At 43.0% G+C, this 17,663-nt stretch overlaps 1 protein-coding gene across 1 annotated transcript in view; it reads right to left on the bottom strand.

Moving 5' to 3' along the window:
• Positions 1–1,330: 1,330 nt before the first annotated feature.
• Positions 1,331–17,663, bottom strand: part of LOC143767798 (sialic acid-binding Ig-like lectin 13) — a 101,050-nt gene continuing 84,717 nt past the window's right edge. Inside the window, exons 6-11 of the mRNA XM_077256318.1 lie at positions 16,537–16,782; positions 15,337–15,378; positions 12,566–12,817; positions 9,561–9,663; positions 4,725–4,815; positions 1,331–1,882 (exon numbers count right to left, since the gene is read on the bottom strand). Coding sequence (XP_077112433.1) covers positions 1,769–1,882; positions 4,725–4,815; positions 9,561–9,663; positions 12,566–12,817; positions 15,337–15,378; positions 16,537–16,782 — 848 coding nt within the window. The 3' untranslated portion in view covers positions 1,331–1,768. The remainder of the gene's footprint in view (positions 1,883–4,724; positions 4,816–9,560; positions 9,664–12,565; positions 12,818–15,336; positions 15,379–16,536; positions 16,783–17,663) is intronic.

Below are 17,663 nucleotides of genomic sequence, written 5' to 3'. Positions count from 1 at the left end.
GTGTTGTCCTCAACTAAATAAAGCTGAGCTTCAACCTTCCGGCTCTCATTATGTGGTTTTAAAAAAAAAATGGTGGTTAGGGCCTACTAACGGCTTCTGCCCCTCCCTGGTGTTGTCCTCAACTAAATAAAGCTGAGCTTCAACCTTCCGGCTCTCATTAAGTGGTTTTAAAAAAAAAAAAAATGGTGGTTAGGGCCTACTAACGGCTTCTGCCCCTCCCTGGTGTTGCCCTCAACTAAATAAAGCTGAGCTTCAACCTTCTGCTCCAAATTACCATTTTAAAAAATGCAATAGGCTTTTCCGGCCTACTAAAGGTGTCTGCCCCTCCCTGGTGTTGTCCTCAACTGAACAAAGCTGAGCTTCCACATTCTGGCTTTCGCCCTATACTATCAGATATTAAACTGCATTTGGCCTACTAGTGTGGTTAGGCCCTTGAAACAGTGTCTGCTGCTCTTGGGTTTGCTACTCCACTGAACAAAGCAATGCCGCCTGTTTAGTCCTGTTACCAATTTTGAACTGCATGTAGCCTACTTTATTCTTTGGCCCTATATCTGTTTCCTCCTCATCCTGCCCATTGCCCAGCCACTGCTAAATGAGTCTGCTGGTACATTGACCTAGACCACTACATTCCCCTTGTACTCTACACAGCCAGAATCTGTCCCTGCTGAAAGTAAGGTTCCCCTTCCCGCATGTTATACCACCTTACACAGGGACAAAGAGGAAGGTGCAGATGAAAGTGCAGGTTCCTTCATCAGGTGGGGGGGCATACTCGTTGGCGACGTCACTGGCACAGGGCCCCTCAGAGTACGCAAAAGTGTCGCTGCTGGTGGGAGGCGCCCCCGCCATGCAAACACACCGCCGTACTTTGAGGGGCCCTGTGCCAGTGGCAATGCGAACGAGTGGGCCCCCCCTGCTTGCTCAGGATCACAGCACTTGCAACTTTTAAATACTTACCTTTCCCTGCAACACCGCCGTGACGTAGTCCGCATTTCCTGGGCCCACGAAAAACTTGAGCCAGCCCTACTCCCCCCACAACTTTCCCCCAATTCCCTATGCCCAACTATTATTATACAGTTAATTAAGATTGGCAAGCTTCAGAAACAAGAATGGATGTTTTTGGCATTAAAATGGGCACTGTAGGTGTTTTCCTGGCCTCCACTCACTGCCGACTATGCTTCCCCATTGACTTGCATTGGGTTTCGTGTTTCGGTCGATCCCCGACTTTTAGCGATAATCGGCCGACTGCACTCGACTCGACTCTGGACAAAATCGGGTTTCCCAAAACCCTACTCGATCTTAAAAAAATGAAAGTCGCTCAACCCTAACTGTGACAAATAGGTCAATGTGCCATCATTCATACTTTTTAGATAAATAAGCGTCAGCTGCTATGACCTCATGAGTGGGTTACAGTTAGGTAAACAGCTGTGACATCACAGGTGGATTTCAGACGGGTAATGTGCTGTGACATCATCAATTCATTTCCATTAGTTAAGTTGCTGGGAACACAAAAGTCTGTTTCCAAAATATAGGATTGTGTGACATCACAAGTTTTGGTCCATGGACATTCTGTGACATCACGACTGTAGATCTCATCACAATTAGTTTCAGACAGATCAGCTTAAATGTATCACTAAATTAGTTGAGGCCAATTTACTCTTCGCGTAGACGGCCCCTCAGTTTTTGGTATTCTCTCTTGTGTAAATGCTACTTTTTTTATTTGTTTATATTCAATTTCGATGTTTTTTGGAGCATCTGTAGCTTTCAGCTTTTAAAAATCAATGGTGGTATAATATACGTCATCGACGTTTATATATTCAGAGGTGTTGTTGTCCTTTGGTTCTGAGTAGACTGAGTTGGTCCCAGTCTGTTGGGTTTGGTTTTCCTACAATAAAAATAAAATAAACTTAAAAATCAGTCGTAAGCCTGTCCATTCAACATCTATCATTGAAATGGTGTCTCTTAAAGTGTCCCTTATAGGGGTTTCTGTAAGCACACAACAAGCTAAGAGTGGTATTTAATAAAAGTTTCTGGAACTGCCTAAACTTTTTAAAAGTAGACTCAAGACTGTTATTATGTGTCACAACTGCCACGCCTGCCGCACCTCCCCCCGGACCCAGCATACTCACCCATCCCGGCGCGCTCCCAGAGTGAGCGCGCGTCACCCGATCTCCTCACTTCCTGCCTCGCGGCCAGCTCCTGGGTCCCGTCAGGTGCGCGTGCGCACCTCGCATCCCAGGCTCAGCGGTGCATGCACACTTCCTCGGGTTTGACTACAATTGCTCTGTTCCTCCTCTCTATGACCAGGGAGGACCCTGACCCGGAAGTCCTGCAGCACACACCCTATATCAGGTAGCCTCTCCTCCTGCTCTGTGCCTGACCGTCAATTGTCTCCCACGCTTGAATCAGGTTCCTCGCTTCCCTGCGTGTTCCTGTTTACCTGCTCGTCTCAACTGCCTTGTGCTCAGCCTTGCGTCCTGCGCCACCTTAGCTTGTGATCTCTGTGTTCTCTCCTAATGCAGTCCATCCCATCCTTTTCCTTTCTCTTCCTGTATCGCCAGTCCCTCGTGTGTGTTCCTCCACCATCGCCCTCCTTTTGATCTTTAGCAGCCTCTCCAGTGGTCTTCGGTCTTCGCTACCTGTCTCCCAGTCTGTTTTCCACCTGTGACTCCTACCACCTGTCCCCGGGTATCAGCTTCAGCAGCAATAGTCTCCCCTGGGCCTGCCCCTGATGCTCCCTGTATAGAGGGTGGTGACACACCCACAGGGCAGTGTGGTACTCGGTACCGGGTCTGGCTGCAAAAGGGGGGATGTCACGGTGGCTGTGACCTGGTCAGTGGTCCTGGGCTTCAACGTTAAAGGGGCTAATGTTCAAAGTTTGTCGTGATGTCACCTGTGGAGTTCGGTCAATGGGACCGACGCTGCATTAGAGGGGTCCCCTCTGGGATCTTGTGGCAGCATAGATGTTACACTTTGCACAGGTGAAGTGGGGTCTCCAGGGGTCCTATTATGTGTGGCGTAGATGGTATAGCAGGTGAATAAATAGAGGAGACAGTTGTAAGTCTTTACCTGGTTTACTGTGATGGCAGGCCACAGTCCAGGGCACCGGTTACAGGTCACTTAGGAGTCCAGGCAGTCCAGAGACAAGTGGAATCCCCTTGGCAGGTCAGGTAGAATCCTTCCACTCTGCGCTTGCTGTAACTGAGGTCCCTGCTGCCCCTAAGTGCCTCAAGCAAGGTCCTTATTCGCTCCCCTGTCTGGAGACAGGTACCTGTATGGCAAGCAGCTTGAGCTTGAGCTGTGCCTACTGGGATCCTTTCATGGTGATTCCAGGCTCTAAGGTGCTGCTGTGCCACAGGTGAATATGGGCAAAGTCCATGAAATTCTATGCCCTCTGGTTCTGCTCTGTGTCTATAGTTCCACAGAAGCCTCGGGCTCCCGGTACCCGGTTTCTGTGCACTAACTCCCTGGCGACCTTCTCGTATCCTCCTGGAGTCCTGTATCTCCACTGAGCTTCATCCCTGTCTGTCCTCGCTCACAGACTTTCTCTGCAGACTAACTTAGCTCCTCCTCCAAATCAGGATCTTTATCCCAGGGAAGCTGCCCTAGAACAGGGTTTTGAGCTCCCCTCCTCAGCCCCTCACCCGCTGCCCCGCTTGGCAAAACAACCGAGGTATAGTGGTGATCCCAAATTGTGTAGGGGGTTTCTAAACCAATGTCAACTACACTTTGAGCTGCTGCCACAGTAGTACCCCACTGACCGAGCTAAGGTGGACTTTGTGGTGTCCCATTTAGAGGGGGAGGCTTTAGCCTAGGTAAACCCTCTCTGGGAACATGATGATCCCCTAGTCTCACAACTCTCCACCTTTCTTGATACCTTTCGGAAGGTATTCGACAAGCCAGGTCGCTTGGCCTCTACTACTGAGTCGCTCTTTAACCCCCACCAGGGTATGCTCTCTGTGGGTCAATACGCCATCTAGTTCCTTTCTCTGTCTTCCGAGCTAGGTTGGAACAATGAAGCCTTGATAGGAGCCTTTTGGTGAGGGCTCTTGGGCTGAATCAAGGGCGAGCTGGCGGGTCGGGACACTCTGACCTCTTTGGAGGATCTGATCTCCCTGGCAACCCGCATTGACTTGCGCTTCCAGGAGTGCTCCCGAGAGGCCGCTAGACAGAGATTTCCCTGTGTCACCCCGGCTACCCGTAGCCCCTCCCGCTCGTACCCTGTGACAACTTGTGCGGTCCCTGCACCGGAACTCATGCAGGTGGACCGAATCAAGCTAGTAGAGCAGCACCGGAGAGAGAAACTCATACAAGGCCTCTGCTTCTACTGTGGGAGTGCATCCCATTTTCTGCATTCCTGTCCCGAGAGACAGGAAAATGCCTTAGCGTAGGACAGGTAAGTGAGGCCTCCCTAAGTGCCTGTGATTCCTCTCAACCCTTGACCATTTCTGTTCTTTTGCATCTGGGATCTAAGCATTTTTCTGAATTGGCTTATATATAAACAACATGAATGTACTAGCTTTTAGAGAAGACCCTCTCAAAACGTTTGTAATCCTTACTGATCTTGAGAACCAAGGTGCCCCATTCCTCTTCAGAGTGGCCACTTCTCAGACAAAGCTTGTAAGGTGCTTGTCATATTATCTTATGGTCATTCCATAAATATTTTTGAGAACATATAATTATATGGTTCCATAATATATTATTTATCAGCCATCAGGTCTACTTACATAAATGTGCACATCAGAGTTGGCATAGATTACGCTGGAGTCATCAGCATTCATCTCTTTCTTGTCTTCTGATTTCTTTGACAGCTTTTTCCTACGAGAATATAATACCATTAACCTGATGAACTTCAAGTGGACCTATCATCAGAATTTTGCTAAGTAAGCTACAGGCATTGTCAAGTTGGTATCGTTACACTGAATAAAATGATACCTGGTGATGATATCCATCTTGTGGTTGTTGTTTAATCTTTATTTGCAATTTTAAGTTAATGATATGCTCATGCTCTGGGGTGGCCTGTGGGCAGGGCTGTGGAAGGCCTGTGGGCAGCCTGTGGGTAGGTGTTATGATCCTAGTGGTAGAGGATCTCAGGAGTTTCGGCTAAGTCTGCAAACACAAAAACCAGCTCATAGGGAGGTGGTAACTTGGCTGACCGCATACCTGATCCTAGCCCACAACTAACAGCAGCCGGGGAACGTACCTATGTTGATTCTAGACGTCTCGCGCCAGCCGGAGAACTAACTAACCCTTTCAGAGAAAATAAGACCTCACTTGCCTCAAGAGAAAAGAACCCTCAAAGTTATAATACAAGCCCCCAACAAATAATAACGGTGAGGTAAGAAGAAAAGACAAACGTAAGAATGAACTAGATTCAGCAAAGAGAGGCCCACTAATTAATAGCAGAAAATAGGAAGCGGACTTATGCGGTCAGCAAAAACCCTACAAAAATATCCACGCTGAATATCCAAGAACCCCCGCACCGACTAACGGTGTGGGGGGAGAATATCAGCCCCCTAGAGCTTCCAGCAAAATCAGTAATCACATTTTGAACAAGCTGGACTAAATAAGAAAGCAAAACATAGCTTATCTTGCAAAAATCAGGAGCCCAGTAGACAGGAGAAAACAGACATGGACTGATTACATCGATTCCAGGCACTAGACTGAGTATCCAGGAAGTCTAAATAGGAACACCCAAGGCCTAACGAACCAGGTGGGTACCAACCTGGGGAAAGACACTCCAAGTGCCATACCGCTAGTGACCACAAGAGGGAGCCAAGAAATATAGTTCACAACAGTACCCCCCCTTTAAGGAGGGGTCACCGAACCCTCACCAAGACCACCAGGGCGATCAGGATGAGCAACGTGAAAGGCACGAACCAAATCGGCTGCATGAACATCAGAGGCGACCACCCAGGAATTATCCTCCTGACCATAGCCCTTCCATTTGACCAGATACTGAAGCCTCCATCTAGAGAGACGAGAATCCAAGATCTTCTCCACCACGTACTCCAACTCGCCCTCAACCAACACTGGAGCGGGAGGCTCAACAGCAGGAACCACAGGCACAACGTACCGCCGTAACAAAGACCTATGGAACACATTGTGAATGGCAAACGACACCGGAAGATCCAAACGAAAAGACACCGGGTTAAGGACTTCCAAAATTTTATAAGGACCAATAAAGCGAGGCTTAAACTTAGGAGAGGAAACCTTCAGAGGGACATACCGAGAAGACAACCAAACCAAATCCCCAACATGAAGTCGGGGACCCACACCGCGGCGGCGGTTGGCAAAACGCTGAGCCTTCTCCTGTGACAACTTCAAGTTGTCCACCACATGATTCCAAATCCGCTGCAACCTATCAACCACGGAATCCACCCCAGGACAGTCAGAAGGCTCAACATGACCTGAGGAAAAACGAGGATGAAAACCAGAGTTGCAGAAAAATGGCGAAACCAAAGTAGCGGAACTAGCCCGATTATTGAGGGCAAACTCAGCCAATGGCAAGAAGGTCACCCAATCATCCTGATCCGCAGAAACAAAACATCTCAAGTAAGCCTCCAGCGTCTGATTAGTTCGCTCCGTTTGGCCATTAGTCTGAGGATGAAAGGCAGATGAGAACGACAGATCAATGCCCATCTTAGCACAAAAAGATCGCCAGAATCTGGACACAAACTGGGATCCTCTGTCAGACACGATATTCTCAGGAACGCCGTGCAAACGAACCACATTCTGAAAGAACAAAGGAACCAGATCGGAAGAGGAAGGCAACTTAAGCAAGGGCACCAAATGGACCATCTTGGAAAAACGATCACACACCACCCAGATGACAGACATTCCTTGAGACACCGGAAGATCTGAAATGAAATCCATGGAAATGTGTGTCCAAGGCCTCTTCGGGACGGGCAAGGGCAAAAGCAACCCGCTGGCACGAGAACAGCAAGGCTTAGCCCGAGCACAAGTCCCACAGGACTGCACAAAAGAACACACATCCCGCGACAAGGAAGGCCACCAAAAGGACCTAGCCACCAAATCTCTGGTACCAAAAATCCCAGGATGCCCTGCCAACACCGAGGAATGAACCTCGGAAATAACTCTGCTGGTCCATTTATCAGGAACAAACAGTCTATCAGGTGGGCAAGGGTCAGGTCTACCAGCCTGAAATCTCTGCAACACACGTCGCAAATCAGGAGAAATGGCCGACAAGATTACTCCCTCTTTAAGAATACCAGCTGGCTCTGAGACTCCAGGAGAGTCAGGCACAAAGCTCCTAGAAAGAGCATCAGCCTTCACATTCTTCGAACCAGGCAGGTATGAGACCACAAAGTCAAAACGGGAGAAAAACAATGACCAACGAGCCTGTCTAGGATTCAGGCGCTTAGCAGACTCGAGATACATCAGATTTTTGTGATCAGTCAAGACCACCACACGATGCTTAGCTCCCTCGAGCCAATGACGCCACTCCTCAAATGCCCACTTCATAGCCAACAACTCCCGATTAACAACATCACATTCTTAATGGCTTCAGAAAGGCCATTTCTGAAATTTGCGGCCAGAGCACACTCATTCCACCGAGTAAGCACGGACCATTTACGAAATCCTGGCCCTGAGACATAGCCAGCAGCGTTTTTTCTGCCTGAATTTCAAGATTGGGCTCCTCATAAAGCAATCCGAGCGCCAGAAAAAATGCATCAATATTTGCCAATGCCGGATCTCCTGGCACAAATGAGAAAGCCCAATCCTGAGGGTCGCCACGCAAGAAGGAGACAACAATTTTAACTTGCTGAGCTGAATCTCCAGACGAACGAGGTCTCAAAGATAGAAACAATTTACAATTATTCCTAAAATTCCTAAATTTTAACCTGGGGAAAGACACTCCAAGTGCCATACCGCTAGTGACCACAAGAGGGAGCCAAGAAATATAGTTCACAACAGGTAGGTCTGTGGGCGAGATTTGGTGCTCTGTTCTCATATTCATCCTTATGAGCTTAAATGTCAGGTCGCTGATACTTCAATCCATAGGGATGAATTTGAGAACAGAGCACCAAATAAAGACCCGCCCAAAGGCCGTCTTTGAGCACAAGAATCTCATTAACTGAAAACTGCAAATACAGATTAAACAACAACCTCAAGATGGATTTCCTCAAACCAGGTATCATTTTAATCAGTGTAACGGCGCCAACCTAACAATGCCTGTAGTTTACTTAGCAAAATCCGTTTGACAGGTTAGCTTTAAATTGAATGAAAATGTAATCATTTTTAATGATTTTGTAGATCCCATTTTCATGGATCTACAAATTAGAAAGAATGGAACAGCATGCTAAATCTATCTTCTTGCATTTGACAGAAAAACTGATGATGAGATCATGATTTATTCTTTCTGCACCTAGCATCAACATATTCCATATAGTGATTCCCACTCACAGAAGATAATTGATGATGGTGTCATTGGCAGTCTTGGTGAATGAGTTTCTCCATCGAGATGTACTCAGTAGTGTTGAGCGATACCGTCCGATACTTGAAAGTATCGGTATCGGAAAGTATCGGCCGATACCGGCAAAGTATCGGATCTAATCCGATACCGATACCCGATACCAATACAAGTCAATGGGACTCAAGTATTGGAAGGTATCCCTGATGGTTCCCAGGGTCTGAAGGAGAGGAAAACTCACCTTCAGGCCCTGGGAACCTAAGGCCCTGAACGCGCTCATTCTTAGGAAGGAAGGCTGCCGGAAAGAAGCCGAGGGTGAGTATATTCCTATTAGGTATATACTCACCCTCGGACGCGCCCTGCTTCTTTCCGGCAGCCTTCCTTCTTAAGAATGAGTGCGTTCAGGGCCTTAGAGGACGTCATGGCTTGTGGTTGGTCACGGCCGCCCATGTGACCGCCACGCGACCAATCACAAGCCGTGACGTAATTCTCAGGTCCTAAATTCCTAGAATTAGGAATTTAGGACCTGAGGAATGATGTCACGGCTTCTGATTGGTCGCGTGGCGGTCACATGAGCGGCACGCGACCAATCAGAAGCCGTGACGTCATGGAAGGTACTGATCACGCTCATTTTAAACAAAGCAGGCTGCCGGTTACCAGCGGTGATGTCCAGGCTGCGTCGGAGAGGTGAGTATATCAATATTTTTTATTTTAATTCTTTATTTTACACATTAATATGGTCCCGATACCGATTCCCCATACAACAAAAGTATCGGATCTCGGTATCGGAATTCCGATACGGCAAGTATCGGCTGATACCCGATACTTGCGGTATCGGAATGCTCAACACTAGTACTCAGCAAATAAAATAGAATGGTGGAAGTAACTTTACGAAAGCCATTTGCTTGAGGTTGGAGTCATAATTGGCCCATTCTGAAGTTTGCTATTTGCCTCCACTTGTAGGTTGATTAACTAGTTTTGATGAGAAAACATTTTTCAAAAACAGTCCCACTCATGTCCATAGATTGAGTATGGGGGGTACCAATAATATGGGGAGTACCAATACTAATGCAAAATCATCAAATATACACAAACAAAACTCCAGTATGGTAAATTATTAGATACTTACTTTCTGAAATAATACACAACTAAGACACCTCCAATAAGCAACAACACAAAGACAACGACACAGCTGACGGCAATGATTATCCCAATGTTGTTTCTTGGTTGAGCTGGGAAAAAATATAAATCATTAGGTACAGTATTGTTTCCAGAAACGGCTGTGTTTGGTCTTGTAACTCTTAAGGCTCTTAATTTTTTTCCTAAAGTCTCATCATTTTCTACTTCCCCATCATTGAAGTTGATGAACAGATTCAGCATCAAAGAGAAGAACGTTGGTACCTAATGTGAAGGAAATATATAATAAATCCATTATTCATTTCTCCATCCCTCAGGAAACCAGACTATAACCTTATTATTTTAGAACTGTTTTTCATTTTTGTGTCACTTTATTTTTACCTTTTTTATATATTTATTGTAAACACTGTATATTTTTATATTAAAGCTTAAAATCTTTAATAAGTTTGACCTTGTATGCTCTAAAAGAACCAATACCCCTTCAGAGAGTGTGTGTGACCTTTAGATTGTCTGATAATTTCATATTTTGGGGACTCATCACCCCGTGTGTTGGATGAGTGGTGGCAGCAAGTTAAGAAATCGGGGTATACTGAATGTGTCGCGGTGTGATTTATGCTCACTTTATAGCCCAAGCCAGAGGTTAAGAGCTGGATTAAGTGAGGGGAAATAAACTAACCTGCGCAGGTGCACTCCACCTCACGTGCTGAGCAGTGTGTATGTGACACACCATGTGTAAATCACTCCTACAAATATCCTGGAAATTATTTTACATTGGAATACAAATTTTAGAAAAGGAAAATTGTCCCTAAATGATGATGATTTTTTAATCCAAATATTCTAAGGATTTTTAAAATGATATTTACAATACTCTAATAGTAGCAAAAAGGATAGAAGTTTTTAGATTTTTTTTTACAGATATCAATATAGAGGTAAGAAAAAACTTAATTTGTCTTTTAAAAGGGAACGTCCATTCTTGATCACTGGAAGTATGCCTCCACTAAATAAAAGATCTTGATTGGTTTGTTTTGGGGATTTAAACATGACATAATCCAGTTACATTACATGTTGTTACTACAACTATAAACAAAATATAATAATTCAACAATCATAATGAATAATAAACAAATCTCTCTAAATTTGAATTATCCAGTTTTGGCAAATTTTCCAAGATTTGATTTGCAACAAATCAATTTTCCATGATTCTTTAGTTTGGCAAAGACTTCAATTAACCTGAAAGCACATATATGACGCTCTGAGGTTTCGTATGACTGTATTCAGCCCTTTTCAAGCTCTTTAGTGCAAAAACAGTTTTAGTAATGTCACAGTGACCTAGTCTTATATTGCTATGGGTAAATGGATTTTAGCGGTTTATAATTGTGGATGGTAGCTGTTCATTACTGCTGGGCTGTCACACACTATCTGTAATGTTTATTCAGTGTTATATGACTTTCTCTCATTTTTATCGCTAAGCAGTAAGCTGTGACATCCTCTCACTATATTTCATATTCATCAAAAACATTTCTGCTGCATTACCTGTGTCATGGTTAGGACAAGGTTAATGTCCTGTGCTCTCAGGGTTAATGTTGTTAACCTCTCTTTCAAGATGGGAGGGCTGTTTATACTCGCTCCTAACCTGGTATCCTTGTCAGCTATAGGTTTTTCTGCAGTCTGTATGCTTGACCTCTGAAGTGTGTGTTGGCTTGCTTTGGGTCTTGCTGTCACCTGCTTTACTCGTTTTCCCGGATTACTGACTTCTGGCTTGGCTTCTGACTATTCCCTGACTCTCCCTGTTGATATCTTGTAATCTCCTGGCTAAGACCTCTGCTTGTTTCACTATTCTTTTATGCTTGTTCCTTCTCTGTTTCCCCGGCATCTGGCTCCGCCCCTGGCCGCTTCCGACTCTGTCACATGATCTTAGATCCTTTTGCTTTACCTGATCACTCTGTCTCATATGGAAGGTCCCGTTGGTGATCAGGTTAGTTACCCAATGTCTGGTCCAGCCCCGTTGCTGCTGGGTGCAGTTTCCCCTGCAGCATTAATACCCGGGTATCGTGACAACCTGCCTCAGCTTTTGTGCTGGCTATGAAATTCCTTACTGATTGGCTGTGCTATACCATGTGATGTGACAGCTTCAATTTACTATGGGGCAGTCTGCACAGCATCACTTGAGGTCATATGAGCCTTCACTGGCTAATGCATTCTTCTTTTTTTTGTGAAAAATGACCGTGGGCAATTTCATATCATTCATGCAAATCTAATCCCAAATTGTTTGAATATGCCGGGTCAGGCAAATTTCCTAAAATTAAATACAAATTTGATTTAAAGCAAGTCATTCATCTCTAACAACACCCCTTTCAATCTATATATATATAATCAGAATCAAAATAATCACCATGTGCAAAATAATCAGTGACTTTACTCTGCTCACTATGTAGCGGTCATTGAGTACTATGTATGATAGGAAAAAGACAGAAGGGGTTAGAAACAGCTTCTGTCTTCTCTTTCTTTCCTGCTCCATATATTTTCCAGCTTGATACAGTTACAACCGGGGTTTTGTTTTTCACTTTCTCCACTTGTATGTTGCATGTGCTGATGTCACCCTGTTCAACAAAACCCAGCAAGCCTCTAACCACCATCTGCCTGACTATAACTCCTGTCCTTTGTTTCAAATCTAAATCTTCAACTTCTCTACATATCAGAGTTGCTAATTGACCCTACGTCTTGGGTGATGATTGAGAGATTCCCTGTATTTTTTTCCCATGCCAAATCCATTGGCCGACACAGTGGGTCTCCTTTTGACTGATAATATAGGATAATTGGGTTTGGTACAATGAATCTTTCATTTTTAGGTTTAAGGTAGAGTAAAAGACCATAGATAAAAAAAAAAGATTGAAGTATTATATTTATTTGTAACCCGTATAAAAAAACATAACCTCCAATTTATAGAACAATGGTCTACAGTATCATGACACCATAAATTTCTCTCTCGTTACTTACGGGTCACCTTGATGATGATTGAGGAATTAGACGTCCCATAAATATTACTGGCCACACAAGTGAACTGTCCTTCATCACTGAGAGATACATTGTTAAAGGTGAGAAAACCTTGGACAGCGGTAAACTTAGTATTACTTGAACCAGGCGGTATCCAGGTCAATGAAGATTCCGGAAAGCTTTTTGCGGTGCAGACTAAAGTTGAAGTGGTGTCTTCCATTATGTATACCATGTGCTCATCACCTATTCTACAATCTGTGATTAAATAAAGAAAAATGCATGTGCAAATAGTTATTTTTTACATTTTCACTATTTCTTATTCTTCTTGACTGATCATCATCAAAGTATTGCACTGCGCAGGTGCCGGGGCTCTTTGACCTTTTCCGGCACCTGCGCACTGCAGTACTTTGCTCTGCCCTCAGCAAGGCAGAGAAGTATGCCTGTGCAGGAGAGTGATGCCGGGGAGCCTGTATGGATGATGCAGGGTCGCATCATCCACAAGAAGCAGGCAGGTGGGCAATCATAAGAAGATGGGAGGCGCCGGACCAAGACCAGCGACACCCATCGGACTGGACCGCCCTGCAAGTGAGTATAATGAAAATTATTTTTCAGTTCTTCCAGGTCATGTTGGGGGCAGATATACAGCATAATAGAATGCTGTGTATAAGCCCTGAAAGGTGATGGTCGTATCTTATATTGGCCAAAAAAGTTTGGCTATGTACCTGAGGAAGTGGACAGGACATCCACGAAATGCGTAGTTTTATAGACCTGAATAAAGTATGCAACTCTTCTGAACTCTGTGATTCCCTTGCCTGATTTTAGAGGAGCATGGAACTGTCGGCATCTTTAATATCCTATCCAGAATTTCTTGAAGATCCTTCGCGTGTTCGTTGCCATCTGAGGCCCTCCGATCATACTTACTATATGTGTTGTGCATACTCACAACATGTAAAGGTGAGAATTTTGCCTTACAGTAAACTAATTGTTATTTTGGTAACTACGCTATTGCACCCCTCTATCCTTCCTAAAACATGTTTTTATAAAACAGCTAAACAACCACTGTTAAAAATACATTAATTGTGATAAAAATACAAGGCAAAGCAAAAATTAAACCCTACAACACAAAAATAATCTCCAGTATAAAAATGCAGCACAATTGAAAACAGAAAAATAATTCACATTACATTAAAAAAAATCTAAAATACAAAAGTAATGCATAAGTAATCACAAAAGTAGGTATAAAAGGGGGTTGGCAAAAGGTATTATAGGAGATGCTTGTAATCAATATCTGATCACAAAAGTAATTTGCAGCACAAAAAAAAATAATCTAATCACAAAACTTATCTACAACACAAAATAATCTAAATCACAAATCTAATCTCTAGTACAAAATAATAATCTAAATACAAAACTAAAAAAAACATAAAATACACAATGAATCTAAAGCTAAAAAAATCTATAATACAAAAATAATCAAAAACAGTGAATTTAATTGGGAGCACTAAATTAATTTAAAACACAAAACTATAGATTAAATATAATTGTAAACTACAAACCTATCCTACAGCACAAATCATTAAAATTATAAAATTAATCTGTGCAATAATCTAAATCACAAAATAATTTAAATCCCAAAACTAAACTACAATACAAAATGAATCAGCACATAAACAATTTAAGGTATAAAATTATTATATATCACAAAAAAGTGGATAGCATAAAGCAAATCTACAGCGAAACCAAAACCTAAAATACAGGGTGGGCCATTTATATGGATACACCTAAATAAAATGGGAATGGTTGGTGATATCAACTTCCTGTTTGTGGAACATTAGTATATGGGAGGGGGAAAACTTTTCAAGGTGGGTGGTCACCATGGCGGCCATTTTGAAGTTGGCCATTTTAGATCCAACTTTATTTTTTCCAATGGGAAGAGGGTCATATGACACATCAAACCTATTGAGAATTTCACAAGAAAAACAATGGTGTGCTTGGTTTTAATGTAACTTTATTCTTTCATGAGTTATTTACAAGTTCATGACCACTTATAAAATGTGTTCAAAGTGCTGCCTATTGTGTTTTATTGTCAATGCAACCCTCTTCTCCTACTCTTGACACACTGATAGCAACACCGCAGAAGAAATGCTAGCACAGACTTCCAGTATCTTGTTTCAGATACTGCACATCTCGTATCTTCACAGCATAGACAATTGCCTTCAGATGACCCCAAAGATAAAAGTCTAAGGGGGTCAGATTGGGAGATCTTGGTGGCCATTCAACTGGTTCACGACGACCAATCCACTTTCCAGGAAACTTTTCATGTAGGAATGCTCGGACCTGACACCCATTATTATCTTTGGGGTCATCTGAAGGCAATTATCTCTGCTATGAAGATACGAGATGTGCAGCATCTGAAACAACGGATACTGGAAGCCTGTGCTAGCATTTCTTCTGTGGTGTTGCTATCAGTGTGTCAAGAGTGGGAGAAAAGGGTTGCATTGACAAATTCTCAATAAGTTTGATGTGTCACATGACCCTCTTCCCATTGAAAAAAATAAAGTAGGATCCAAAATGGCCGCCATGGTCACCACCCATCTTGAAAAGTTTTCCCCCTCCCATATACTAATGTGCCACAAATAGGAAGTTGATATCACAACCATTCCCATTTTATTTTGGTGTATCCATATAAATGGGCCGACCTTTACAACACAAAGGTAATCTGTAATACAAAATTAATCTACAGCAATATAAAACAAGAAAAGTCATTGTTATACCTTCAGTCGTTACACACTTTATATTGGGCGTTCTAGGAGCATCTGAAATAAAAAATACATTTTATAAATATTTTCATACTTATAGATACATGCAGGTACATTAGTGGTGGAAAGGGTAAAAAAAACCCTTATATTCAATGTGTTTGGTTAAGAGGGTTCATGTGAGTTTCTCCCCAATTCCAAACATATTTTTCTCCTCTCTGATGTCCTAGTCGAATCATTCAATGATTTATCGTCTTGACCAACCATCAGCGCCCAAGGTTATCAGTAAAGGTAGGCAAGTTATTGCACTTGTCATTCGCATATGTTTCAACTTGTCTCTCACTTAATAAGGAGGGCTCCTTGTATATATTTTAAAGGGAGGAATGATAAAGTGATATAGTACCAGAAATTTACATATCTCAATCAGATTGGTTGTTTTTATGTCTGTACATATTAAAAAAAAAATCATAAAACAGATCAATTTGTACACTGTCAAAAAAAGAACACAATATAGTTTGACTTTTTTATGCAGTTCATTATTTGCTTTACTATATAGACTGGGATAAAGTCAGCAGAGTCATATCTTATTTTAATTAGAGAGTAAGTCAGTAGAGTCATCTTTTATTATTAAAAAGCAAGGTCAGCACATTCATCTATAGAGTGTGGGGTCATCAGAACAGAGTTGCATATTGCTACAAGAGGATGGGGTCAGAAGAGCCATTTATTATAATTAGATGTTGGAATCATAACTCATGTATCATTACTAGGGGGTGGAGTCAGCAGAGTCATCTATTATTTTTATTATGGAGTGAGCTTAGTAGAGTCATTTATTACTATTAGAAGGTAGAGTCAGCAGAGTCATCTGTTATCATTAGAGAGTGGGTTCAGCAGAATATTCTATATTACTAGAGCATGGGTTCATCAGAGCAGAGTTGCATATTATTACTAGAGGGTAGAGTCAGCAGAAGTGTTTATTATAATTGGAAGTTGGAGTAGAAAGAGTTATCTAAACAGTGTAATGAAGCGGAGGTCTTATACTCTGTTCACTGTTTACATCTCGCTGATGCGAAGTTATCGGCAGTCGGTCTCCCACCGATCTATTATCAATGGCCAATCCAAAGGATCGGTCATCAATATAATGTTAATGGAAAACCTTTTAAGCTGAAATTAAATAAGTCCAGATAATTACTTATCCTTAGGTCTTTGCGGTCTACTCACAGTGAACAACTATATCGATGTTTTTTTCGGAGCTCCCAAGGTTATTCTTTCCCTTACACAAGTATTTCCCAGCATCACTAGGACTAATATTGGTAAGATTATAGATAAGCCATTGTCCATTACTTTCTTCTTTTTTCTCATTTTCCACTAGCCAAGTAATTTCGGCTATAGGGTTGCTGTCCACTGTGCAGTTTATCTGTACACTGTCTCCTTCCTTGACTATAAAAGTATTATCTTTAACACCACCTAATGGAAACAAACAAAAAGACAATGAAAGTCACAAATAGGAGAAATATGTTTTTGGAATGTGACACAGGAGCCATTTTGAGGTAGTATTTTAACCCCTTTCTGACATCAGACGTACAGTACTATCCCGTCGAGGTGGCCTGGGCCCGCATGACCACCGATGGGATAGTATGTCATCATCACCGATCAGCCACGCTCACAGGGGAGCACGGCCGATCGCGGCCAGGTGTCAGCTGACTATCACAGCTGACATCCAGCGCTACGTGCCAGGAGCGGTCACAGACTGCTCTTGGCACATTAACCACTGGAACACTGCGATCAAACATGATTGCAGCGTTCCAGGGGCATAGGGAAGCATCGCGCAGGGAGGGGGCTCTCTGCGTGATTCCCTGAGACCCTCGGAACAACGCGATGTGATCGCATTGTTCAGAGGGTCTCCTACGTCCTCCCCGCTGCAGGCTCCGGATCCAAAATGGCTGCAGGGCTCCTTCCGGGTCCTGCAGGGAGGTGGCTTGCAAGCGCCTGCTCAGAGCAGGCGCCGGAAAGCCTGCAGCACTGCCTGTCAGATCATTGATCTGACACAATGCTGTGCAAAGTCTCAGATCAGCGATCTGACACTATAACTTAATGTCCCACCCTGGAACAAAGTAAAAAGTAAAAAAAAAAATCTTTACATGTGTAAAAAAAAAATTTTAAAAAAATGTATAAATAAAGAAAAAAATAAATAAATATTGTTCCAATAAATACATTTCTTTATCTAAATAAAAAAACAAAACAATAAAAGTACACATATTTAGTATTGCCGCGTCCGTAGTGACCCGATCTATAGAACTGTCCCACTAGTTAACCCCTTCAGTGAACACCGTAAAAAAAAACCAAAA

The sequence above is a fragment of the Ranitomeya variabilis genome, chromosome 4 (genome assembly GCF_051348905.1).
Source record: "Ranitomeya variabilis isolate aRanVar5 chromosome 4, aRanVar5.hap1, whole genome shotgun sequence".
In the NCBI taxonomy this organism is placed as follows: domain Eukaryota; kingdom Metazoa; phylum Chordata; class Amphibia; order Anura; family Dendrobatidae; genus Ranitomeya; species Ranitomeya variabilis.
Note: the sequence above shows the minus strand (reverse complement) of the source record. Positions and strands in the feature narration are given on the sequence as shown.